We start from the raw sequence: 25,950 nt of genomic DNA on the forward strand, positions 1-25,950 counted from the left end.
AGACACAGAAATATCCATCAAGTGTACTTGTTTCTAAGAACTTTTACTCTGTAAAATGTTTGGTCACTCAAAGCTATAAGCTTAAATCACATATCAAAGAACACAGGCAATAAAGCCCATTTTTATACTAAGAACATACAGTATTGGTACAAGCCAGACAAAAATCTAGTGGTTGTCGTTTCTCCTTTAGGTTAAAGTTCTTAAAAACATGAAAGTTTCTATCATGTAGTAGCAGAATAGAAATGTTCTGTATTAAAATCTGATCTCTCCCCCACCCACCCCCGGTCCATTTTTTTCTTTACAAGTTTCATTTAACCAGTCTTATTTACAGTACAGAACTTCTGCCAACTGCAGTAGTTTTTAACTTTGGCACAACATGGATGGTCCAATCCTTGTGGCATATTCCAATCTTGGGGTTGTGTGTGTCCAATTCTTTTTCTTCCACAAAAGATCAGGCACCCCCATCCCCTCATTCACAGTAAACCAGAATTGCTGGACTCATATGTATCTCCTTTCCGAACCCCAAGAATCCCCCCCCCCCGCTGTTGCTAGAAAGGAAGAAAGGTATAAGCTGCTTTGCATCCATCCAGCAAAAAATAAAATCTTCACTTCTAAGGAGTCTAAAAGCACGGGTCACCTGCAATGACAATACACCTGGAAAGCAGATTTAGTTACCTTCTTCATGCTGCTGTCACATTTTTACGGGCAATTACAGAAGCACCATTCTTATGATTCAAATACATCACAATGTAGTCCTTGCAACTGCAAATTCAGAGAAATAAGGTGTTTATTTGCATGTGTACTGAAAAAGCTGCAGGACCTTCATTGAAGTAAATCTGCAGTTTTCAATCCCCTGTGATATATATTCAGTGCAATTCTTTCACCCTGTATTACCCTCAAACCTTTCCTATGGATAGCTAGCAACTACTTGTACTTTCCAGAAGTTGGGGGGGGGGGGAAGCCACTTCGAAAGGCGTTAACGCAACAGGAAGTCCTGCAGCTCAATCTCGTCACAGTGCTGGTTGTGGCCTCACAACGTTGTGCTTGTAACGCTATCTTTTTTTCAGCAGCGTTAGGAACATTGAGCTGTAAACAAATGCAAGTCAAAACAATATCCCATGGTATTGTCGGGCCAAAAAAGCTTTGCAAGAAACAAGACACACAAAACGTAACTGAAATAGGAACAGAAAGAGCATTGCTATAATATAGGGTTGATTTAATCAGTGCTAAAATGCTTTTCATCTCTGGAAAGAGAAGGAGTTTGGGTCCCATGAGATTCATGAGCAAGAATCAGAGATCTAATATCCTAATAAGCGGCCTCAGTGCTCAAATATGGGGTGGGTCTTTGTAAAGAAGGTTGTATGCAAGGTTAACGCACACCCTAGCACACTGACTTCCAAACCCTCCTCAGTTCTGATTGGTCATGACTATACCATCATGGTATACAGGTACCGTTTTTGAAAAATGTCACTGCCAAATTACCCTGCTAAAAAGATCTCAACCTACTCTATCACTTCAATCTTGAAAATCAAAGGAGTTGATTTGCGCCCTCTCTTAGAATGAATGGGGCAACCCACAAAAGCACTTCTGAGTACACAGATATCTTGAAAAGAATATACAAAGGTCTGTAGTATGGACATCAACCAAATATGGGATTTAAAATCGATCACCTGCTCGATGCATACCTTTCGCAAAAGGGGGGGGGGAATTGCTTGCAATTTAATTAACAAAGGATGCCACACGGAGTTAAAAGGAAATGCTGTCCTTTAAAGAGAAGATTAATTCCCTATACCATGCCAGAACCAAAATAGCCTCAACAATAAAAATGGGTGCCTCCCCTAATCCTCAAGTCCCACCCATCAATTAAAATTGGCCTTTAATTCACTAAAGCAGGGTGGGTAATTTGTAGTCTTCCAGACGGTTTTGGCCTAGAACGCCCCAGGTGAGAGATAATGGAAGTTTACTTGTTTGTTATATTTGTATTCCACCTTTCTTCCACGTAACCTGCAGGGGTGTACATGATTTTCCTTGCCTCCATTTTGTCCTCACAACAAACCTGTGAGGTAGGCTAGGCTGAGAGTCAGTGACTGGCCCAAAATCACCCAGTGAGCTTCATGGCTGAGGGCGTGTGTCTAGAACCCAGATCTCCTGAATCCCAAGTCCAACACCCTAACCACTACACCACTGGCTTTCTGTTGGCCAAAACATCTGGAGGTCCACAAGTTGCCCACCCTTGAACTAAAGCATTAGTAGGCTGACCTACTGATACTAACTCGCAATATTGGGAGACGCCTATTAAAATCTATGTCACAAGAAACTCCACCACCACCCAAGTAATTTTGATTTCTTTTAAGAATCTGTTGTACAGTTTATGCTTCTGAACAACAGTTCAAAATCTGTTGTGGTTAATTTGGCATTCTTAGCAATACCTGCATAGTATTTGCCAAGTGCAGCTTTCTAAAAACCTACCAAAAACTGCCAGATTCCCAACTAGGACAATGGGGGAATTCTGAAATGGAATCTGTGTAACTGGACCTTACTAGTCATATTATCTTCAAGGAGAGGGGGCCCAATCCTGAAGTGAGCAGGCCCAGTTGTCTCTGGGCCACGGGCATTGCTAGGCACTTAAAAAGATTCAGGGGCCAAGCCTACAAGACACAAATCTCTAGGTAGTTTATATCTATACATGCACATTTAGAAATAATTACTAGTGTTTAACTTTCACAGAAGGTGAAGCCAGGCAATCTATTTCCCATCCAAATCACACCAAATGAAACAAATGCTTTAATGGATTTGCATCCCAACACCCAAATCATCTCAAATCAGTAATTCCTATTCAGTTACAATTGATTTGCAGTGGCTGTGAACAAGTGTGGAAAAAATAAACAGAAGAGAAGGGTTGGTAGTTTGCTTCTTGAGTCTTTTTAGACACACTCCTAAAAACGGCAATTTGAAAAAGCATGTTATATTGATTCAAAAGCAAACCAAGAACAAACCAGGATATCAACCCCCCCCCCCCCAATTCATTTGATAATCCATTTGCCTTCAGTTATCTCCAAGGGTGAGGAACCTCTTTCAGCAGGAAGGAGGGATTCAATTTCAGAGGCACGCGTGGGCTGCATATTCCAGTGGTGGGCGGAGTCAAATGCAAAAGGGGGCAGGGCAAATATGCCAGCATATTTTAGCTTAAAGTTCTGACTGCCAGTAACTAAACCCTGGGAAAGGCATTTCAATGAGGAATAAACTATGCAAAATCAAGAAAACTGCCAAGGGATCGGTGGATGGGGCCAGAGGAAGGGAGCATGACCCTTTGGTGAACCCTGGAGGGCAGGATTGGGCTTACAGTTGCCCACCTCCAAATTACCCTAGCCATCGGTCATTATGATCTACATAAATTAAATTCAAAATAAAAGTGTGGTGCACAATTCTGGGGATGGGAGTGCATGCTGGCTGGGGAGGATGGGACTTGCAGTCTAACATATACGGTGGGCACCAGGTTGGGGAAAGGGGGTTATACAAGCATGTCTCAGGCCACATAGTACCTTCTGTCCCTCTCAGCGGAGGCTGGTGGCTTCAACTTCAGTGGGGTGGTGAATCCACTCCGGGTTTCAGTCAGAACACTAAAGGACCTGTCCTTTAGCTAACGCACAGTCCTTGTGCAATATGGACTGAGGGAGGGGCTTAACACCTTGGATAGCTCCTTTATAGTTCTGATTGATTCTGACTGAAACCCGGAGCGGATTCACTGCCCCACTGACATCGGAGCCACCAGCCTCCACTGGTTCCTCTTAAGTGCCAATTATTGTGTTCACTTTTGATACAGTAAAGCAGCTTTCCCCAACTTGTGCCCTCCAAATCTTTTGGATTACAACTCCCAGCAGCCCAAACCAGCATAGCCAATAGACAGGAATCTAGGAGGGCATCAGGTTGCGGAAAGTTGCGATAGACACATCATGACATGGTTCTACAATATCATTTTCACAGCGAACGCTCATTACTGGTGCACTGTGAGAAGGAAGTATTTTACGCTGGCTGAAAGATCCAGCAGCAAAACGGCAGTTTCCACTAGGGAGGAAGGGCCTGTTCCTAAGAAATATTACATGAAAGACTGTGTGTGGGGGGGGGGGATCACTTTGTGTTGACATTTCCATATCAAACACAAAACAGAGGAACCAGGTCTACCTGGCCCCTGACCCTAAGCAATGTTTCAGTGAGCACCTTGCAAGGCCCGACAGACTAAAAGAGAGTCTCTGAGCGAGTCCAGAACCACCTCCACCAGCCCTTGAGTGTCACGGATTTGTTTGCCAGCGGCCAGTGCCAAGGAGACACCGGCTCCCTGCAAAACATGGTTTGACCCAACCTCAGCAAACGCATGCTCTCCGGAGCAAATCCCCAACTCTCTTCCGGTAGCACGAATTAAATGTACAGCCCGCCTTTCTGCCAAACATGGTGCGGAGAGCAGCTAAAGATGCTAAGATACCCATGCAAACAGAATCTCGGTGAAAGCGCAATTAAAAGCATGGCAATAAGAAAAAAGAAATAAAACAGCAGCCAACCAGTTGAAACCCCCGTCAGGAACAAACCAGCTTACATCCTTGAATGAAAAGGGCTTGGCCTGTCGAGGGAAAGCAACGAAGAGGAAGCCAAGCTAGCCTCCATCGGCAGGGAGTTCCAGAGCCTGGGGAGCTGCCACTGACAAGGCCCTCTTCCACATGGCCTCCAATGTGGTGAGATCAAGAGAAAGGCTCCACCAAAGAACTTAAAATCCAGTGGGCTGATATGGGAGAAGGCAGACTTTCAAATAGCTTGGTCCCAAGTTGCATTGGGCTTTATAGGTCATAACTGATGCTTTGAATTGTGTCCAGAAACAAACTGGTAGCTAGTGAAGCTGCTGGAACAATGGGTCATGTGCCCCATAGAACCAGCCCTGGTCAATGGCTGCAACATTCTGGAGCAGCTGAACATTTTCAAAGGTAGCTCAACGTAGAGTGTGTTGCAATCATCCAAATGGGATGCAGCTAAGGCATGTGTCACCATGGCCAGATCAGACATCTCCAGGAGCAGGCACAACTGGCATGCTAGCCTCGGCTATGCAAATGCACTCATGGCCACTGCCGAAACCTGGGCATCCAGGTTCCAGGCTGAATCCAGGAGTACACCCAAACTGCAAACATGAGTCATTGGTTCTAGTTTAGCTGGCATTTCAGGCACAGACACAAAACAATAGTCCTCTCATAAAAGCAGGATCTGAAATCAGAACTTGGAGTAAGTTTGTAGGGCATTAGATATAAAAGCCCCTGGTTAGTGTTAAAACCATGGTTGGTGCATATGCAATGCTCAACTGTGGTTAACATGAATGTTGGAAGAAGAAATTCCCTTCAGGGAGGGAAGGGAATATGCATTCCTGAGACTGGCTTTCAAGCTGCAAACCATGGTTTGCTGGGAGCCAGGATTGCATCTGCATCAGACCAGGGAGCAAGCTGGCCACGAACTATTGAGATCTGGCTACTTTAACTTTAATGAATCAAAGAAAGTTCCACTACACTGATTTTTAAGTTGGTCCTTTAAACATTTTGGGAAATGCAGCTTTCTGGGCATTACTACTGTAGAACAACAACGAATCCTCCCTAAAATATTAAAGCACTTCAGGAAATGAAGCCCAAATAATGTCAAGGACTGAAGAGAAAAGAAGAAAGCTTGATTTTGCATTGTAGAGCAGCAGAAGTGATGGACTGCATGAAGGCATTGCTATGAAGTCTGCTTAAGCTGGCTGCGTAAATTCACTCACTTGAGCTACTACTGCAAAGGAAGACAATAGAGGCAATTGAGAATTGCACAAATTATTTAGCAATACCCAGAGCTGGAAAGGCAAGAAATGTGAACATTTCAAAACTTGTATGAATTTAAACACTAGGCCACTGGCAAAAATAAATAAATGTTTTTTAAAAAATAATAATCTGAATTGTTCTTATCTGAATCTGTAGCTGCACTTTAATCTCCAGCTTGTAAAACAATTTCAAATCCAAAGTCCTAAACAGGGAGGATGCCATTTACCAGGGCTCTGTGAGTTCTTTCCCCATCTCAGTTTCTAAGAGCCTGGATTGGGCCACTAACTTCCAATCTGTACAGAGGGGAGCATGTAGAACAGGAGCCAGGAACGGCTTTCATCTTGGAGAAGGTCTTGGGAGATGCATTCCAGTGGTAGGTGGGGCTGAAGGCAAAAGGGGCGGGGCAAGAAAGTCAAAGAAGCTCTTACTGTCAATAACTAAGCCTTAGGCATTGAGGGACCATACCTCAGTGTGACAGAGCACATGCTTTGCATGCAGAAGGTTCCCCGTTCGATCCTCGGCTTCTCCAAGTAGGGTGAGTAAAAGAATCCCTGCCAGTCAATGGTCTGACTTAGTATCAGGCAGCTTCCTATGTTTCATGGACTCATAGAATTGATGAGTTGGAAGGGACCACAAAGATCATCTAGTCAAACCCTCTGCAATGTGCAGGAAAACCAATTAAACTATCCATGAAAGGTGGCAGTCCAGCCTCTTCTTAAAAACTTCCAGAGATGGAGAATCCATGACCTCCGTAGGTAACTGTTCCACTGTTGTACAGATCTTACCATCAGGAAGTTTTTCCTTATACTTAACCAGAATCGAGGTTGCTGAAACTTATACCCATTATTTTGGGTCCTAATTTCTGTGGCCATAGAAAACAGTTCTTGGCCATCTTCCCTGTGGCATCCTTTTATGTACCTGAACACTGCTATCATGTCTCCCCTCAGTCTTCTTTCCTCCAGACTGAACATCCCAAGTTCCTTCAGCCTGTCCTCCCAGAGCATCTCTTCAAGTCCCTGTATCATTTTTGCTGCCCTCCTCTGAACCATTTCAACCTTTCAGAATAGGGAGAAAAGGCACAAAAGCCAGGAAAACACCAAACAGTGGCTGGGGAAAAGGAGGTGGGAAAGGGGGGCATCTGGGGATCGAGACCCCAGGCAGGTCGGATTTGGCCCACGGACCTGATGGTTCCCCACTCCTGATGTAGAATTTGCAGTGCGGTTTTTGGGCAAAGCCACAGTCAGCAAGGCAGACCACCACTTATTTGGTGGTGGTCTTTTTCTTTTCTTTTTTGCATTGTGCTCCTTTAAGCACCACCCAGAGCAAGACGCTCTCATTTCCAATCAAGCATATATCGGCTTGATTGCACCGTTCACGGGATTACAGGCCCAGAGCAAGTTCAGCCACCTGAGCTACTTGCCGGGTCTTACATTACGTTCACTCCAGGAAGTTCCTTGGAGCCTTGCCCTGAAAACATTTGAGAGAATCGCCCCTTCTAAATCAGTCCCATTTAACCCCGCTAATGATTCCATTCAGCCCCTTCCATCCCACCTTGGGCCAGGTGAGGAAGCATTAGACCATCACTTGATACCTGGCTGGCAATCTTCCATCAGGAAACGTGAGGCCCACCTGGAAACGGCCAGGTAAGAAGCTGTGATCCGCAGACTGCTTTTTGCTAGGCATTGATGCTTCTCCAGTAAGATACGATGACTCTCATTCCTCTTTCAACCTGGCAGGTACCCTTCCTGTGATAGGAGAGATATCAGCCAAGTTCCACGGCCTTTGAGGCTCCCTGGCCAAGCTGCCTGATGTGAGTTTGGAGGGAGAAATGAGAAGTACACATGATCAGGGAGTCTCTGACTCCCCCAGGATGAAAGATTTAGCCATCACCGTTCTAAACAAAGCAAACTGTGTGGTCTTTTAGCTTTGCTCCTTTCATGAAAAAGGCCTGCTATGCAGAATTTTTAGGAGGCGGGGTGGGTGGGTAGAGGGGCTTTTTGTACAGAAAATTCTGTTCACTTAACAGTTTTCAGAAGAACTGCACGATCAAAGACAAGTTTTGGTATTGGCTGCATTAACTGTATCTAGTATTTAAATATGATATACGCTGATTAGGTTTTAATATAAAAACATACTTCAGACCCAAACTCCCTGAACCCAGCTAGAGAGACACATTCAATATGACTTCTGTAAACCTAGCACACAGGCTCCATATGTAACAAAGATATTCCTTTCCTCTACTGCCCTAAAAAAAAAAAACCTACCCTCAAGCAATCATCCCTCTGCTGCTTCTGTCCTTTGGCATCCTTTACCCCAATCCATCTCACTTCTCTCGGAATCTTTGCTTATGCTTGGAGGGAGGAAAACTGACATGCAGTTTTGCAATACGAACACTGTTAAGCACATGTTTGTTTTTCATTTTGCAGTTATGTTCCACCTGCAATAGGAGGAAAACAACGTTTTAAAAATGCATCTCCATCCTTAAAGGATTTTTGGAAACAACATAAGGCCATTAAAGTCCCTTAAATAGTGTGCCCCTTTCAGCAGAGATGTGACGAAGAGCCAAATTTGGAGAGGCTTTGTAATTCCAAATCCTGGATTTGCTTTTCCATCTCTGCTAAACAATGAACAAGTCTCTCTCCGTGTGTGTGTGTGTGTGTCTGATTGCAGCATGAGTTAGCAACTCATTTCTCCCTTCCAGGTGGAGCAATTCTAAGCAAGGTGGTCACTAGAATTGGAGGGCCATTTGGCACTGCACGGCAAGGTTTCGTTCCCACAACCCACAAACTTACACTTCAGTCTGATTTTGAGAGTTTACGCCTAACATGCCGAGGAGGTTCCCAATTGTCACTGTCGTCGGTTTCTTCTTCTTCCTCCTCTTCCTCCTCCTCCTCGTCATCGTCATCGCCATCCTGGTCATCCAGCAGCTCCTCCTCTTCCTCCTCCTCCTCAAACAACTCAAGGCCTTGCTCAGCTCTTCTTTGCCTATCTGCAAACCACTCTCTGACCTGCTCATATCCCATGTGCGATTTGGCTACCAGCTCATCAAGGTCCTGTTCATTAAGAAATTTGTGTTTCAGATAATAATCCTTAAGGATGGCTTTTCCAGTTTTAAATTTGATGACTGGCGTTCTGTCCCAGTGTTTGATCCTTTTGTTGGCCCTTGGTCGCCCGCGAGGCCTCCCCCTTCCTCTCCCCTTTGGTCTTCCCCTCCCCCTCCTTCTGGAATAGCCTCGACCATTCACGCTATTCGCATTGGCCCCTTGATAATAGTAGTACCATTTCAAGCCACCGTTTTTCCAGGCGTAGCGAGTATCTCCAAACCAACTCACAATCTCTGGTCGAGGAAGTCCAGTTTCTTCTGCCAACTTGTCATATTCCTCTGCAGATGGCCACTGAGTTCGGACAAAAGACATTTTCAGCATATGCAACTGTTCCTGTGACTTTTTAGTCATCTTCCCCGCTTTCTGCACTCCGGTGCCTTCCCCCCCAGATGTGTCTGCAGCAGATGTTTCCTTCAAGCTCCCTGCATTACTTTCAGTCAATTCCTCACTTTCATCAGGTAGAACATTGGATCTCTTCTGTTCTGAAAACCAAGCATCGATCTCTCGCCGGGTCAGCTTTGTTTCTGTCCGTATCCTGTTCAGTTCGTCATCCGTAAGGTCGGGATTGTTGTGGAAGCTATCTTGGAGGACTTGCAGTTGTTCAGCTGTCTTCTCTTTGAATTTCAGAGGGCTGATCTCAGAGGGGTTCGATGACTGTTTCTGCTGTGGCTGGACCAGTGTTGGGGGCTCGTTCGTTTCATCACTTGAGTCAATAATGATAGTGCAGGAATCGTTGAGATGATTGTAATGGTTGTGCTTTGAGTTCCTTTGGTTGTACCTGGTGTCACTGAACCACTTTTTGATCTCCCCTTTAGTCAGGCCTGTTATTTTCATGAGTCTAATGATCTCTGAATCAAGAGGAAAGTGACTTTTAAGGTAGCTGATCTTTAACTCCGTCAGCTGTTCCTTCGTCTTCTTCGCACGGACTCCGACTGTGTCGCTGTTGGCTGCCGCTGCCACCACCTCCGATTTGGTCAACTGAGGGGCAGGGACAGCAGCTACTTGCTTGGTTTCGGTAACTGGTTGAGTCGCCTGGACATGTGCTTTCTGCAGCTGGGCTTGACTCGGGACTCCTGCCACCGTCAAAGCAATTGGGGCCGTCACAGGAAGCGTGCCAGTGCCTGCAACTTGTGTAAGAACCAGGCCCGGCTGGCCAACAATTTGGCACGTCTGTAGAATGGAAGGCAGGCCATTGCCAGCTGCTGAAATGTGTGCCGGAATGACCGTAATGGTCTGAGGAACGGTATGCACAGTGCCGTTGAACTGCTTTCTCCTCGCTTCTTCCACTTCTTCCGGTGTCCAGCTGACCCCGTGTTTCAGCCTCTGTGCAGAGAACCAAATTTTTATCTGTTCCTCAGTGTATTTAGCTTGCGTTGCTAGAAGTGTGATTTCCGACACAGTTGGGTAAGGAAACTTGTTGTAGGTGTTTAGCAAGAGAGGGTTGTTATCCAAAGCGGTGTTGTAGGTCGGAATGCTGTTTATAGGGATCAAGACTTTAGAAATTAAGCTGGAGTTCTGTGGAGATGCGATGGTAGTGATCACTTGGGCAGGCTGAATCACCGTTGTAGGGTTCACAACTGTGCTAATGGCTTCTGCAGTCAGCGTAGGACTTGTGTTGGAGTCCGAAACCACAGAGGCTGGTTTTTCTATGACTTCCTCACATTCCGAGTCACTTTCAGCATCTTTCTCTTCCCCAAGGCCATCCTCTGCTGCATTGTGAAAGACAGCTATTCGCTTTGCTTCATTCTTATTCTTCATCATTTTCATAATTGGGGTTTTACTAATTGAGATCCCTGACAAGTGGCCATCAGAAGCATCTAGTTCTTCGGCTTTCTCCTCTTGCACAAAACTCCCGTCAAAAGTTAGATCGTTTACCGTTTGCTCAAAGATTGTCTGGTTGTTACGTTTCACCATGGTCAGCTTAAAATTCTCCTCTCCGGGGTGGTACTTTAAATTATGTTCTGAAAGGGCATCATACCTTTTGGTAACGAACTTGCATTCAAGACAGACATAGGAGGAACTTAATACAACATTGGGGTGCTCAGAGTCCACATGGAAAGTAAACATATTGAGATCTGGAGTCTGAAATGTGCAGTATTTGCATTCATAACCGCCTTCCACTTTCTTATTTTGCTGATTGTCCGAGTCCACAAATTCTCGGGAGTCCTCGTCACTGGACACACTACCTGCTGGTGTAATTACAGGAGGCTCTTCGTCAACATCAGACACCAGATCCAGGTGTGGATACGGCTCACTTGCCAGGACCATGCAGGGCGTAGTGGATTTTCGCTTACTGGCCATGTTGCTGCGGTGGAATGACAACAAACTGAACCGATGTGGATCCTGCCCCTTCAAGCTTTCCAGAGGCGTCTATGACTATAATGGCTTTTGGTGCTACATCAATGCATGGTCACTTCTTAACATTTAACCCCTTAGCAGCATTTTCATAGTGCAACTACATAAGATAGCAACTTGCAGTCTGAAGGTTCAAAGAATGAGCAGCAGCTTCTTGACATCTGCACCGGCCACCTGCACTTAAGGAACAGAGAGAGAGAGAGAGAGAGAAAGAGATTTTTTTTTCAGGAGATTGTTTCCATTGTATGAAGTCCAACATCTTTGCACCTCCTGATCATTTAAATCCAAGGGAGAATTGCAGTAACGCAAACTGTGTGGGGGGGTGGGGGTACTTCATGGGCTGTATTCAACAGTGTCATCCCACAAATGACATCGCGCTAGTGGAAAGCAACTTTCGAACTACGCGGAAGGGGAGAATCCAACTGAACTTCCACTTGCGCAACTGCGCACAGATCTTAGCTTTACAAAATGGTCTGCTAGCAACTGCGCAACGGGAAAAGGCAGCAGAGCCCTCCATAAGCCTCCTGTTATTACTGTTTTCTGGAGACTACAAGGACAATGGGCTTGCCAAGGACTGGGCAGGCCAACAGATAAGGTTGGTGGGCTGTTTTCCAGCAAAGTGGAGAAACCAATTGTGTAGGCCTGGATTAAAAGGTTGCACATCATCAACACCATATGATCAAGCAGCCTTCCCCAACCTGGTGTCCTCCAGATGTTCTAGACTACAATGTCCAGGATTTCTGGCCATTGGCCGTGCTGGCTGGGGCTGATGGGAGTTGAAGTCCACAACATCTGGAAGGCACCAGGTTGGGGAAGGCTGTATTAGAGTAGAAGGAAACTGCCTCCAACAAGTTCAGACTATTTGTCCACCTAGCCTATTGTCTGTCCTATTCTTACTGGTAGCAGCTGGCCAATATCTCAGGCAGCAGCTTTTGCCCATCAACTATCTGATCATTTTTAATTGGAAATGCCAAGAATTAAACCTTGGACCTTCTGCACACAAAGCATGTGAGCTCTGGTCCCTCAATTCTCGTCACAAGCAGCCATTTCAGCCGGCTGTAACAGAGGGAGATGAGGGAAGAGGGGTCATTCCATGAGCCCTGCTGAAAGATGACTTCAAGTTTTTTTTCCTCTTCTCTCCTCAGCCCTTCTTTCTCATGTGTCACACCATTTTTAGATTGTAACCCGCTTGTTTCAGTAATAGTATGGAAGTTGTTCTGGTAGATTTTTCAGCTGAGAAACAGGAGAAAAATACTTTAAATAAAGACAAAAGATGGTTGGGAAATGATTAGAAGACTTATTTGCGGACCCGACAATAAGTGGGCTTTCCTTACATCGTAACAAATCCTGCTTAACAGACAATTTGGAAACTGGCAACACACACCTTCTATCAAATTCAGCTAAGAACTTATCTCTATGGCTGGTAAACAACCTTGGTTATGTTTCATCAAGCACTTAAGGAGGAAGAAACCTAACAAAAGAAGCTATGTTTCCAATTACGTTTTACAACTTTCTTTCATAAGGAATAAGATATGATATTATTATTATTACAACGTTTTTATACTGCCCGATAGCCGAAGCGCTCCAGGCAGTGCCCCAAAACCATAAAAAATACAGTAAGTATATAATAAATTAAACATTAAAAGGTAAAAGTGCAATATAAAATCAGATAAATTACAGTCCGGGGAAAGCCTGTGTAAAGAGGTACGTTCTTAGGAAGTGTTTTAAAGCTATTACATTTTCCGTCTCCCAAACCACACGAGAGAGGGTTTTCCAGAGTGTGGGTACTGCTACGGGCCTTCAAAAAAACAGATCAACAGGTGACCTTAGAGAGGCCTGCTTCTCAGAGAACTATGGTCTTAAACTACAGAAACCTTTAAAAAAAAGCAGGGGGTGTCAAGCTGCCATGGTAAGCAAAGAAAAGCTACTTCATCTTCTTTTAAAATGAGCTTGAGTTGCTGTTAAATTTGGTTGTGGAGAGGACCCACCATTCTAGTCTGCCTGTTCTTTGCACATCACTACTTCTTCTTCTAGCTTTTAAGGCTAGGACTAGATCTCGGTAGTGGTGCGCACACTCTGCATGCAGAATGTCCCGAAGTTCAACCCCCAGCAGCTCCAGTTAAAAAGGTCAGGTAGCAGGCAGTAGAAAAGCCCTTTCTTTGCCCAAAAGACATCCAAATTAAAATACAGCTGCTTGATGCCCTGAATGGTGCCACCAAACCATGAAGGCTGCCTCAAATTTGCCCAGGATAGGACAACCTTTGGCTTCCATGGAAGAACATGCCTATTTTGTGAAAATTGTCGAAATAATCAATTGCTTTGAAGTAGCAATGTGATACCTCAGTTCGCTGTGAGCTCACAACCTCCACTTTGACCTCACTTTTAATCCTATGGACAGTCAGATAAAAGCAAGGTTACAGTGGAGAGCACTAAAAGATTAGTGAAGAATCTTGGGGTGAATGACCAAGCTTCTAATAGTAAGCACTGGAGACAGCGTAGCAGTGCATAATGCGTTGAAGAGAGGAACAGAGTGGTTACTTCCAAGTGACAAGGTCATTTTTGTTATTGGAACTGGAAATACCTTGGTAAAAAAGCACTGGTTGTAATGATAACCGGGCAGTACCTAACAGTGTCATTCTGCAAACTCAAATAGCGCTATTTGGAACTTTGCCGAATCTTTCTGTTGCGCAACCAGCTGCACAAGCACAATGTGCAACGGGTTGCACAACTGCAATGTGCAAACACGCTTACCCAAACATTACTTTAGTTGGATTCTCCTCTTGCGCATAGCTTGGTACCTAGTTTCCACCAGGTGGAAATTCATTTGGGGTAGCGGAATTACACAACTGGATACTGCTCTCTGACAGCCAAATTGTGTACATCTTGGTAAAAATGCAGTGATTACTAGGAGGCAGTACGGATTTGTAAAAAAATAAATTTTGCGAGACTAATCTTATCACTTTTAAAAATCAGCTGACCAGCTTAGTGGACTGAAGGAATGTTGAGGAAGTAATTTATCTTGATTTCAGCAAAGCATTTGACAGCCACCCATGATATTTTGGTTAGAAATAGCCCATATATACTGCCAGATGGATTCAAGAGCTGTTTAGAAAACCGTACTCCATGATTACTCATCAATGGTTCCAGCTCAAACTAAAAAAGAGTTTTTAAGCGGGATGTTGCAGGGCTGAGTCCAAGGCCCAGTATTCAACACTTTTGTACATGAAGGGGTGTAGGGAATCCTTATATATTCTGCAGATTATACTAAATGGGGGACAGCTCAAAGACAGGAATACAATAGAAGCCCTCTTCATATGTTACACTCCACACCATTACAATCATGCGGAGTGGGCTGGGCCTAATAGATTTGCCCCCTTCATTGGGGTCATCTACACCAAGCAGGATATTCCACTATGAAAACAGCATGGAAGCGGTATATAAAAGGCAGGAGCCACACTACTGCTTTATAGTGATATTGAAGTGCACTGACAACTTTTGAGGCCCATTGACACATACCATCTACCACATTAATAGTGTTATATCCTGCTTGGTGTAGATGTGTCATGGGCCCCAACACTTGTCAGTTCACTTCAGCACCACTATAAAGCAGTAGTGTAGATCCTGCAGTGCATTTCAATACCGCTATAAAGCAGCAGTGTGGCTCCTGCCTTTTATATACTGCTTTCATACCACTTTCATAGTGGAATATCCTGCTTGGTGTAGATGAGCCCATTGTCTCCCTGATGGCCATGCTGCTGCCTACACTTGGAGCAGTGAAGAACCTCATGCAGGGGGACTTCAGCCTTGTGGCGAGTAAGAATTCATTACACAGGAATTTATCTGTTAATGAATGGTCTTATTTTTCTCAGGCTATCTATGCCATGAATGACCCATATAAGGCTGGCCTACACACGCAGCAGAAAGAGGGCAGAATGCTCTACCTGTAAAAACAACAACACCCTTTGCAAGTAGAAAGCTAGTGTAGCAAAGGTTCTACCTGTGACTTTTGCCTATTGTGTTGGCTTTTAATTTTCAGGTAGTTTTTAACCTAGGGGAGCACCAAAAATTAATAAAAAGCCCTGCCCCATTGAAGTAGTGCAATCATTTCTGCCATGTCATTTTTCTCCATGTATGGGCCAAGACAAATTATGTATAGGCAAGCTAGATAGGCAAAATAGAATGAATAAAATTGTGAGCTCATGACTTTGGTAGATTTGTTTGTGAGGATGAATTACCGGCTTTTAATATGCAGGCAGCCTTTTCTAAAAAAAATCCACATCACCAGATAGTGTACAGATAGCATAACCAAACTCCTAGTTGATTTCTACTTACGCAAAAGGCAATGTCTATTATTTTTATTCTGCAGCAGCCCATGTTGATGCCATTTACAGGTGTCAGTTCCACCAGCGGATGCTTTTGTAGTGCATATAAACAAGCTTTCATGTTAAGCTTTGGAAGCAGGGGAAGGGAAGGAGAAAGAAGTGTTTCAGAATGAAAGAGAAACACAAAGTCTCTGCTTCCTTTGCATTCTGTGGTTATATTGCTCAATCTCTCTAACAGAAGCAGCCTAGAGAAATTTCTTCAAACTTAAGAGATTTTTGGCTGCAACTCCAGAGCCAGGTCTGTGATTGGGCCAAGAAGAGAGATCTAGCCTTATGTCTCTAAAGGGAAACATATTTTGGAAACCACAGAAGCTGCCTTGTACCAGTTCTAACTAATTTGTCCATCTAGCTCAGGGTTGGCTGACCAGCAGTGGCTCCCTGGCGTCTCAGGCCAAGGTCCTTCTCAGAAGCAGATACCTGAAATCTTTTAAAGTGAGGATGCCAGCCGTTGGCCACAGAAAACATGTGCTTTCCACCAACCTATGGCCCCGCTCTTTTTCCAAATCTCAGGTATTTGTTAACTCCTGTGCTGTGAAGCCAGCGTCACCCATTCTATCAAGAGTTCACACACTCGGAGGAGCAGGTGAGGCTGTAGAGGTGAAGCACGTGTTTTGTGCACAGAAGGTCCCAGGTTTGATGTTTGGTGTCTCCATTTGAGAAGATCTAAGGTGGCAGGGGATGTGAAAGATCTCTCCCAGAGACCTTGGAGAGCTGTTTTCCGTCGGAGTAGCCTGGAGAGACTAATATAAGATAGCGTCTTACATTAGCCACTCATGCTCCAATCCCTAAATGGGGATGTCCCCAGTGACGGCTGGTGGCTCCAATGTCAGTGGGGGTGGTGCACCTGTTAGCATAGGTGACTCCATTTTCAAAAGGAAACTATGAAGTAGCCATTATACAGCAAGCGAGGAGTCACGTCTCCGAGGGTGTCTCCTTGGGTGTCTCCTTGTGTCTGTCTTATCTAACAAAAACAAGAGCCTCGGATCCAGTGCAAAAGTTAGCTTACAGTAGAGCAAAGGGATTGTTCAACAAAGATTAGCTATGCTCCAGTGTTACGTTCTGATTGGTTCATGCTGCTACTGGGCACTGCCCTTTGCAGGCTTCAAATGCTGTACTGAATTCCTTGCTTCTCTGCCTGACTGCTCGCTTCCAAAGAGACTCAGATCTTGATTATAATCAATAAAGCGCTTTTGAACCCTCTGTCGCTGAAGTGTGGAGTCCTGCTTAGGGGCTGATTGGATCCTGTCCCTGGGCGAAGAACATTTATCTAACACACCCACTCCAGCCTTCAGCCAGATCTCTAAAGGAGCTATCCAAGGCGTGGAAGCCCCACTGACGTAGAGCCATCAGCCTCCACTGGTTCTCCCACACTCTTCCTCCCTCCCTGACCCCTGACCCCCTTAGCCCTTGGTGTCCTTCCGCCAAGTCCTCAGCCTCCTTCTCTCCTTTTGTCAACTCCATGCTCACCTGCATGCCTGTTCTAACCATTTCTGTTATTCATCCCTGCTTAGCAACTCTTTCACACCAATCCTTTCCGCTGGAGGCTCTTTCCTCTCAGCACTGTAGCTCCCCCATCTCCGCACTTGCTTCCTGCCAAAAGCAACACAATCCCTAGGTACCATGCAAGGCTTTCTCTCTGAGCCAGACTGACATTTACTTCCTTTGCTGTGTCCACACTGGCTGTCAACTTAACGACTCACTCTTTCCATCTCAGCAGTTTGAATGCTTGGGAACATTCCATGACATCACCACCGCTTTTGTCACAGAAGGCACACAAAAGCCAACATCAAGATAATATTCATAAGTATGCTCTCCCTCATATTGCTGTGGTAGTATTCCTTTTCTTTTCATAAAAATATTTTTAAGAGCCACCTTTACCAATTGAGAGAGACTGAATAGAAGGAATTTGGCATGTTGCAGCAAACTCCCAATAAATCTGGCACCTGCTTAGCCACCTCTGAAAATAAATAATCAGACCTACCACAATGTCAAGCAACCCGTCATTTTAGTATCGATCTTGCTTGGCTTTCTTTAGAGCCAATGCCTGACTTTGCTCCAATGTGTACACCACTTTTTATTTTAGTTTTTCTAGAGATGCAAATCTTGCAGAAAATCTTGCTTACTGCTCACCCCATCCTTTATTAATGAATGCTAATTTTTAAAAATTAATTCCTCTTCTACAAATTGGCTGAATTTGTTTGAAAGACGGCTAAAGATACACAAAGTTGTGGGCTCTTCTCCTTGCCTGACCGATAAGTTTAAAAACTTTTTTCTGTTGCAGCTCTGAAGGTACGAGGGTACGATGAACTGAAATTTGCATTTTCCACCCAGATCAGGCCTGCACAATTTGTGGCCCACGAAGCCATACACGATCAACTCTCAGTGGAGTAGCGGGGGACTGAGGGAGGGAAGGAGGGGACGCACTGGGTGTCAGCTGGGATGCAGACAGAGGCTGCTTTTCTCTCCGGCCTGCAAGTAATTCAAGGCTCTGCGTTGTGCAACCTTGCAGCCTTTGCCTGTTGCCCTCCAAATGTGCTGACCTACAACTCCCATCATCCTCAGGCAGCGTGACCAATGGCCAGGGGGTGATGGGAGTTGTAGTTAATACAACTGGAGGGCACCAAGTTGGGGAAGGCTGGCCTAAAGCATCTTAAAAGGAGATGGACGAGGAAGGGGTCATGATTGATATCAAGAGGGCTTGTCAGCAGCCATTTTTACAGTCCCCAACAGACAGCAAAACCAGGTTTATCGAACCCCTGGTGGGTCACCATACATTTGCAGCTGCTATGGCAAATTGATTTATTCTGAGCAGATGGCTCCTTATCAAAGGCATGTTATTTTTGCCACTCCTTCCATGAAAAGTTGGTTATCCTTCTCCGCTATACCTGTGAATTGCGTACCTTCCCTACCTCCAAGCCAAAATTCATGGTAAGGTGGGCTAGCTTTAGCTTCATGGGTCACAGTTTCTGCAGACTAGCTGGCCTTGGTCCCCAAGCTAACTAGCGCAAGTTACTCTCCATCAATTCTACACCCTTTTACAGGGTTATCTTGCTAAAATCTATAAGAATTATGAAGTGAACTGCATGCTAAAAGCACCCTTAGAACTCTAAAGAGCAGCCATTTTTACACTGCTAGATAAACCATAATCTGATTTGTAGATTTATACACTTTATGGTATTTGGAAAAGTTCTTGAGTTCAGAGATATATTGTGCTTTGTATATGAGAGCCAGTGTTGCGTAGTGGTTTAGAGTGTTGAAATAGGAGAGGGGAGACCCGAGTTCTAGTCCCCTCTCTGCCATGAAGCTCACTTTGGTCAGTCCTTGACTATCAGCCTCACAGGGTTGTTGTGAGGATAAAATGGAGAGGAGGAGGAAGATCATGTATGCCACCTGAGGCTCCATGGAGGAAAGCCGGGATATACATGCATCAAATCACTAAAATATTGGAAGCCACCTTGCAAAGTAAAAGTCATTTAAAGAAATCTGTTAAAGAAATTAAGTAAATCCTATACCATCCAACTCCTACCCAGCTTAGCATTCAGCCTCGCAATGTGCCCCATTCGGACAGAATTTCCTACTGGCTACGAGGGGAAAGGTCTCAGCCAGGCTCTTCGTCCAAGACTGCTTACTCTTGACCGGGGGAGTTGTCTATACACTCCGAAAATCCTGCAGTGGGTGCATAGTGGCGCTGCATCAGTTATACGACGTAGCAGCCACCTCGAAGCCACCGTGGGGCTTTCCTACGAAGCTTCGCATTTAAAAAGCTGGGGACAAGCCAACCTTTTAGGCTGAAGTGAGGTGAACATGGCTCTTCCGCCATGTATCCTAGCTTAAATGCTGATGCAGAGGCGTTCCCAGGTGGAAGGCGACCCCTGATTGCTTGCAGGAAGCCCGGCCTGAGGGTGGGCCAGTGAGCTGAACGGCCACCAGAAACCCCATACCCTCCCTCCATGTCAGAATTAGCCAATGCCACCCCGCTGCAGAGGAAGTGCAAGATTTTGCTTAAGAAGGCGGCAACCAAGCGCTGTATAGATAGTCTGAGGAAGTGGCTCTCCAGGGCCTCAGGAAGAGACAGGCCTATCCCATCAGCCTTCTCACTGGAGATCCCCCGGGATTGAACCTGTGACCTTTCTGCACACAAAGCAAGTACTCTGCCACTGAACTAAGGTCCCTTCCGCACCCTGTTCTATCCTGGCTGAAGGAAGATACGAATTAATGCCAGTGGAGGCTCCTGTGTCAGTGGGGCAGTGAATCCACTCCGTGTTTCAGGCAGAACACTAAAGGAGCTATCCAAGGTATGGATATCTCCTTTCGAGTTCTGACTGGTTCTGACTGAAACCTGGAACGAATTCACACACACACACCCTGACATTGGAGCCAGCAGCCTCCACTGATTAGCAGTGCACAATACTGGATTTATTTTTACCAAAGACCGCCCTGAACACACTATCTGTACCTCTACAGAAACTACCTCTACACTATCGGTATCTCTACAGATAGTTGATTCAGGGAGATTCCATATGCACGTACATTTGGCACTATACTAGTTGCCTGCAAGAAAAATTAGCTGCTGATTAAAAGTTTAGCACTAAAGTCACACAACAAGCAATGGAGGAAGATACCATCTAGAACAGCCTTCCACAACTGGATGCCTTCCAGATGTTTTGGATGACAATCTCCATCATCCCTGAGCAATGGCGATATTGGCTGGGGCTAACGGGAGTTGTAGTCCAACCATCTGGCAGGCACCAGGTTGGGGAGGGAAACCAAAGGGTTCAGTTTATGCCACCCTCCTTATAGGCATTTTTAGAAACATATCAAATGTAAGAGGCATATACCGCACCGAGAAAACGTTTAAAATGAGCTCTCTATCGTATTATTACTTTTTAGTTTGGCATTTATATCCAAAGTGGCATTTTACTTGACAGCATCATTGAACAGCCCCATTTCTTGTATTTTTTTTTTTAAAAAAATGAACAAATGGCAAGAATGTACACAATCTTCTACAGCATATACACAGTAATCAGGACACTGCTGCAAGGCACTTACAATCCAAAGTTTGAAAGCTGGGAAGGAACAGAGGGGAAGGAAAGATGCAAGACGCATGGGAACAAATGTCAGAAACCACATGTACATGGATTTTTGTTGTTGTTGCAGCTGGGGAATCAGCACAAGGTTTATGGAAAACGTGGGTTTTGAAGAGGGAGAGAGAGGGCAAAGTGTCTCTGTTCTGAGAAGATGCTGAGATACAAGGGACAGCCAGGGGAAAAGGGCAGAGCTGTTTGAGGGAAACTCAGGGTGGTGGTGCTGGAGAAGAGAAGGTCACAAGCGGGGAGACATGGTAGCACTCTTCAAGTACTTGAAAGGTTGTCCCACAGAGGAGGACCAGGATCTCTTCTCATTCATCCCAGAGTGCAGGACATGGAACAATGGGCTCAAGTTACAGCAAGCCAGAATCAAGCTGGACATCAGGAAAAACTTCCTGTTAGAGCAGTACAACCATGGAACCAATGACCTAGGGAGGTTGTAGGCTCTCCCACACTAGAGGCCTTCAAGATGCAGCTGGACAGCCAACTGTCAAGGCTGCTTTAATGTGGATTCCTGCATTGAGCAGGGGGTTGGACTTGATGGCCTTATAGGCCCCTTCCAACCCTACTATTCTATGATTCTATGAAATAAGGTAAGAAAGAGGGTGGGAGAAGGCCATGTAGAGCTTTTAAGAGAAGAGTTCGGTGTAGGTTGAAGAAGGGAAACAGGAAGGTAGGGCGGAAATTTGAACATGGTTGTCTCATAGTGGAAGAGGTGAGTGATTTTGACAGTTGAGTTCTGGAGAAGAGAAATGAGGGCAGGGAGATATGACAAGGGAAGGTCAGAGAGAGAGAAGGGGGGGAAAGAGAGAGAGAGAAAGGACAAGTGCTGTAGCCAAGGTGAGCCATGACAACAGTTTGAGCTAACTGGACACAAGACTTAGAAATCCCAAATGGTACACCAGGCATAGCATAAAAGTACCTATCACTGAATTCAGGTGTCCTTTGCAATTATAAACTTGTTTTAAGTCTGCTCAGAGATGCCAGTTCTTTATATCCGTCGGTTGTTGGGGGCAGAAGGAGGAGCATCCTCTGTCACACAGTGACCAGGGCAGGGAGATTAGACACTCTGAAAAACAAAGTTACATACACTTGCCTGATAAATATTGCTGCAGACTATTTTAACTCAAAGGAGGACAACTTCATGCATATCAGGCCCTAAAGTCTTTAATACTTTTAAGACTTCAATACACTATTGTACAGTGGATACAGCCGCTTTCCCAAACCGGGTGTCCTCCAGATGTTTTGGGCTTCAACTCCCATCAGCCTCAGCCAGTACAGCCTAAGGTTAGGGATGCTGGAAGTTGTAGTCCAAAACATCTGGAGAGCAACAGGCTGGGGAAGGCTGGACAAAAGGCCTGGGCTTAGAAGTGGGGACCCAGATTCAAATCCCTGCTCACTCATGGTGCTTAAGTGGGCTTGGGCAAATTACTCTCCCTCTCAGGCTTTCCTACCGTTAGAGGGCTGTTCTAGCCCCATATGTGCCACCCTTAAAGGAAAGGAGCAATTCAAGTGTGACAAATTTAATCCAGCTTGCTTAATTTCCCTCTAGCCTGTTGGTTAAACACACCCACCCAAGACATATACAATTCCCCCTCCTTTCACCAGCCATTCCCTCCTGAACAGTTAATGTATTTTCTAGGGTACATACACCACACACACACCACCTTCTTTATTCCCAATATAGTAGCCCCGCAAAATTATGACGGTGTATATTTATACAATTTGGGTCAAATAAAATAATTTTACAGTATGCTTATGCCAGGCAAAGCCAAACAAAAAGCAAACAGTAAGGATCATTACAGAATTAGTTTTTGGTAAAGAAGTTCTCGCCTTCCACCACAGGGCCTAAATTCTGGCTGCTACCCTTGTTCCCTCACTACACAATTTCCTAACTCCCTCTGAATCACCAACAGGAGAGAGAACACGACGTACATCTAGTAAACAATAGAGGCAAACAACGTTAAAAGACTGCCGGGCCATCCTTCCCATCTCCAAAATGTCAAAAATTGTGATAAGAGATCCATCGCTTCAACGCCTGTTTTTTGAGGTTGACTTCTCCCTCTGTGGGGAAAAACCCCTGTCTCCTTAACCCTGTTTCCCCACAAACAGCAAAAAGAAGTTGGGGGGACACAGAGCAGGAAAACGGGGGTGCCTCTTCCCCGCCTCCATTGACCCCCAAAGTGTTTTAAGGGCTGAGGGACAACACATCCCCCAAACGAAATGATGGCTCCAGGGCTGCGTTGTGGGGAAGAGGAAAATGCTGGTGTAGCTGCTTCCCCCACCCCACCAATTTGTCCTTTTAATGCTTGTGGGTCGTTTCAACCCTACAGGGAACACCCACCTAGCCAGCTTTGGGCACAACACACAAGACGATTAGGAAAAAAAAAATCCCTACCTTGCAATGTTTGCAGGCTGCCTTTGGCTCTCTCGTTTCTGCCTGTTCAGAGCAAGTCCGCCATCTTGCATTTAAACATACACACACACACACTACTGCACTTTGGGGGGCGGGGGGGGAGGTTTGGGAGGAGGAGGGGTACTGATGCTTTGTGAACTTTCAACTAGAAGCCAGGGCTTTCCCCCCACACCACCACCCTGGTTCACTTTTCCCCACTTCAGCTTGCAAACTGGAAATTCATCCTGCCGCCTGCCCTGACATCAGGGGGACAGTCTTTTCTTTTTAAAGGCCAGTGGGGCGGGCGGAGGGGAGAGGAATGCAGCAACCCACTGCGAACGTGTGCCTGGATCACCGCCGCTCCATACACACAACCCAGAGAAAGAAGCAGGAAGGAACAACGGCGGGAAGGCGGGGCCGATCCCAGCTCGGCAAGGCTCTTGCAGACGCGCTTGCTTTTCCCTCCCTCCGACCCACCCAGGAGTGTGAGAAACTAGGGAGTGGGTGGGGTCACACCGCAGCCCCAATGTTCTGGCAAGCTGGCCCAAGAGCAAGCCGCTGCCTGATTGGCCCCAGTGAGGTTTCACGGTGGCCGCAGCAGAGGAAAAACCAAACCAAAACAAAAAGAAGTGGAGGGGAAAGAAAAGGTGGGAAAAAGCAGCTATTGATCATCACATGAGGGTGTCTTTGAGCGGCTGCATGGCACTGTCTCCTCCTCTCTAGCAGGCACATGTATAGGAAAGGAGCAGGGTTTCTTCAGAGAAGTGCAGTGGTTTAAGCCTTTCTGGGAATCAACGCTGCCCGTTCTTTCAGTCCGTGGCTGAGTTCGGACAACACGCTAATCAATTGGGGCTGGGTGGGTAATAGGAACAGAATGGGAAACAACCGTCGATTAGCGTGTCCTCCGAACTCAGCCTATGCGTATTTAAGAACAAAAGAGCCCTTCTGGATCAGACCATCTAATCCTTCATTCTGTTCACACACTGGGCAACCACTGCCCGCAGGAAACCCACAAGCAGGACATGAGTGCAACAGTACTCTCCTGCTCATGTTTCCCAGCAACTGGTGTACATGGGCATATTGGCTCGGATATTGTAGGTAACACGTAGCCATCAGGACTAGTAACCTTTGATAGCCTTCTCCACTAGGCTGGTTGATTTACTCTTTGGGAATAGGAAAGCATTCGGCTCATGCTCAGGAGTATGCTGCTTCATATGGTTAAAACATTAGCACACGTTGCAAGGGGTGCGTGTGTGAGAAACACGAATTACGTATCATTGAAAATAGAAGAGCAGTTGTGATAGCTCAAACCAAAGCTCCACGGGGCCCAGAAGAGACGCCTCTGAAGCCCACAAGGAGAACGTGAAGGCAAGAGCCACCTTTTGTTCTTCCCACACAGCAGCTGGTTTTCTACTTCTGAACCTGAAGATACATGTAGCCAGATGGACATATCCACCACGAATTTGTCTAATCCCCTTTTAATGCCATCTGTGTTAGTAGCCATTACATCTTGTGGTAGTAAATCCCATAAATTAGGTATTGCATAAAGTTGTTCTGTCTGACCTAAATATTTTGCCAATGACTCCCAAGTATGAGGGGAATTTCTCCACGCCATCCATAATTTTCTACATCTTTACTATTTTCTCCATTAGTCACCCACTTTCTAAACTAAAACACGGCAAACATTGCAACCTTTCCTTAGGAGCGGTGCTCCAGCCCGATCACTTTGGTTGCTCATTTTTGCACTTTTGTGAGCTTTATAGGATCTTTTTTGAGGTGTGGCAAACAGAATGGTACAATGTATACCAGGTTTGGTTGCATCATAGATTTGTTTATAGGCATTATGATATTGACAGTTTTATTTCCCATCCCATTCCTAATGATCCCAACATGAAATTTCACTTTTTCACTGCTACTGAACACTAAGATCCATATTTTTACTAAGCTATTGACCATGACTCCAAGAACTTTTTCCTGATCAGTCATTCAACATATGTGAAACCTATGTGAAACCTCTCCACATCTAGACAGATTCTGGAGCCATGAACAACAAGAAATGAAACGAACAAAAGATAAAAAGAATGAAACACAATATTAAAATTATTCTTTAAAAACTGAAGCTGGTCAACCAAGGAAGGAGCTATTTTCAGGAGGTGCTGAAAATAGCAGTGTTGGCATATGCCTGACCTCCAGAGGCAGGGAGTTCCATAGGAAGGGAGCTACCACCAGGAAGGCTCTTCTCTGGGTGAACTCCTGTTGAGCCATAGGACCATGTTGAATCACCAGGAGAATGCCTTCTGATGAGTTCGGGTTGGTAAGGGAGCAGTCATTTTCTCAGGTATTCTGGTCACAAGTGGTTTAGGGCTTTGCACACTAGGGCCATGGCTAGACGAGGGGGTCGGAGGGTGATGATCTCGCAATTTTATGATCATGAGATTGTCGCCCGTTTACACACGGTGCGCAACATCGCGGCCGCCATTTTTTTGTTTTTTAAAGGATAAGGAGCGTATGAGCCTCATCCAGAGTCCTGCTGGCTTATGCCAGCTAGGGCACAAGCGAATAGGGGCAGTTTCTCCTCCTCCTCTGTTCTAGACTTCCCTCCTGTTGATTACAATGAGAGGCAAAATTTCTATATGGAGCTTGTACAGGTGAAGGGCCCAATCACAGGCTCTCCTGTGGGAACAGAGGGGCTATGGATCTGCCAGTGCACCATTTCAGGGCTTTGTCAGATACCACCTGTAGTACAGCTATGCCCAATGAGCTCTCAATGGGCCTAGTGCTCCTCCCTGCAGTTCTTCT

General features: G+C 45.4%; 1 protein-coding gene across 3 annotated transcripts; it reads right to left on the minus strand.

The window, feature by feature from the left end:
- Positions 1 to 24: 24 nt before the first annotated feature.
- ZHX1 (zinc fingers and homeoboxes 1) lies at positions 25 to 23,233 on the minus strand. 3 transcript variants are annotated; one of them, XM_063131116.1, is made up of 4 exons: positions 23,155 to 23,233; positions 21,679 to 21,825; positions 8,621 to 11,461; positions 25 to 6,211 (listed from the first exon to the last, which is right to left on the minus strand). In XM_063131116.1, exon 3 carries the CDS (start codon positions 11,231 to 11,233, stop codon positions 8,624 to 8,626), a length of 2,610 nt encoding a protein of 869 aa, XP_062987186.1. In that variant the 5' UTR covers positions 11,234 to 11,461; positions 21,679 to 21,825; positions 23,155 to 23,233; the 3' UTR covers positions 25 to 6,211; positions 8,621 to 8,623. The 3 variants fall into 3 exon arrangements, with proteins under 3 accessions (XP_062987186.1, XP_062987184.1, XP_062987185.1); XM_063131114.1 differs by lacking the exon at positions 25 to 6,211 and having other exon boundaries at positions 6,219 to 11,466; XM_063131115.1 differs by lacking the exons at positions 25 to 6,211; positions 21,679 to 21,825 and having other exon boundaries at positions 6,219 to 11,466; positions 23,155 to 23,178.
- Positions 23,234 to 25,950: the final 2,717 nt, after the last annotated feature.

This window comes from Elgaria multicarinata, chromosome 7 (genome assembly GCF_023053635.1).
Source record: "Elgaria multicarinata webbii isolate HBS135686 ecotype San Diego chromosome 7, rElgMul1.1.pri, whole genome shotgun sequence".
Classification (NCBI taxonomy): Eukaryota; Metazoa; Chordata; class Lepidosauria; order Squamata; family Anguidae; genus Elgaria; species Elgaria multicarinata.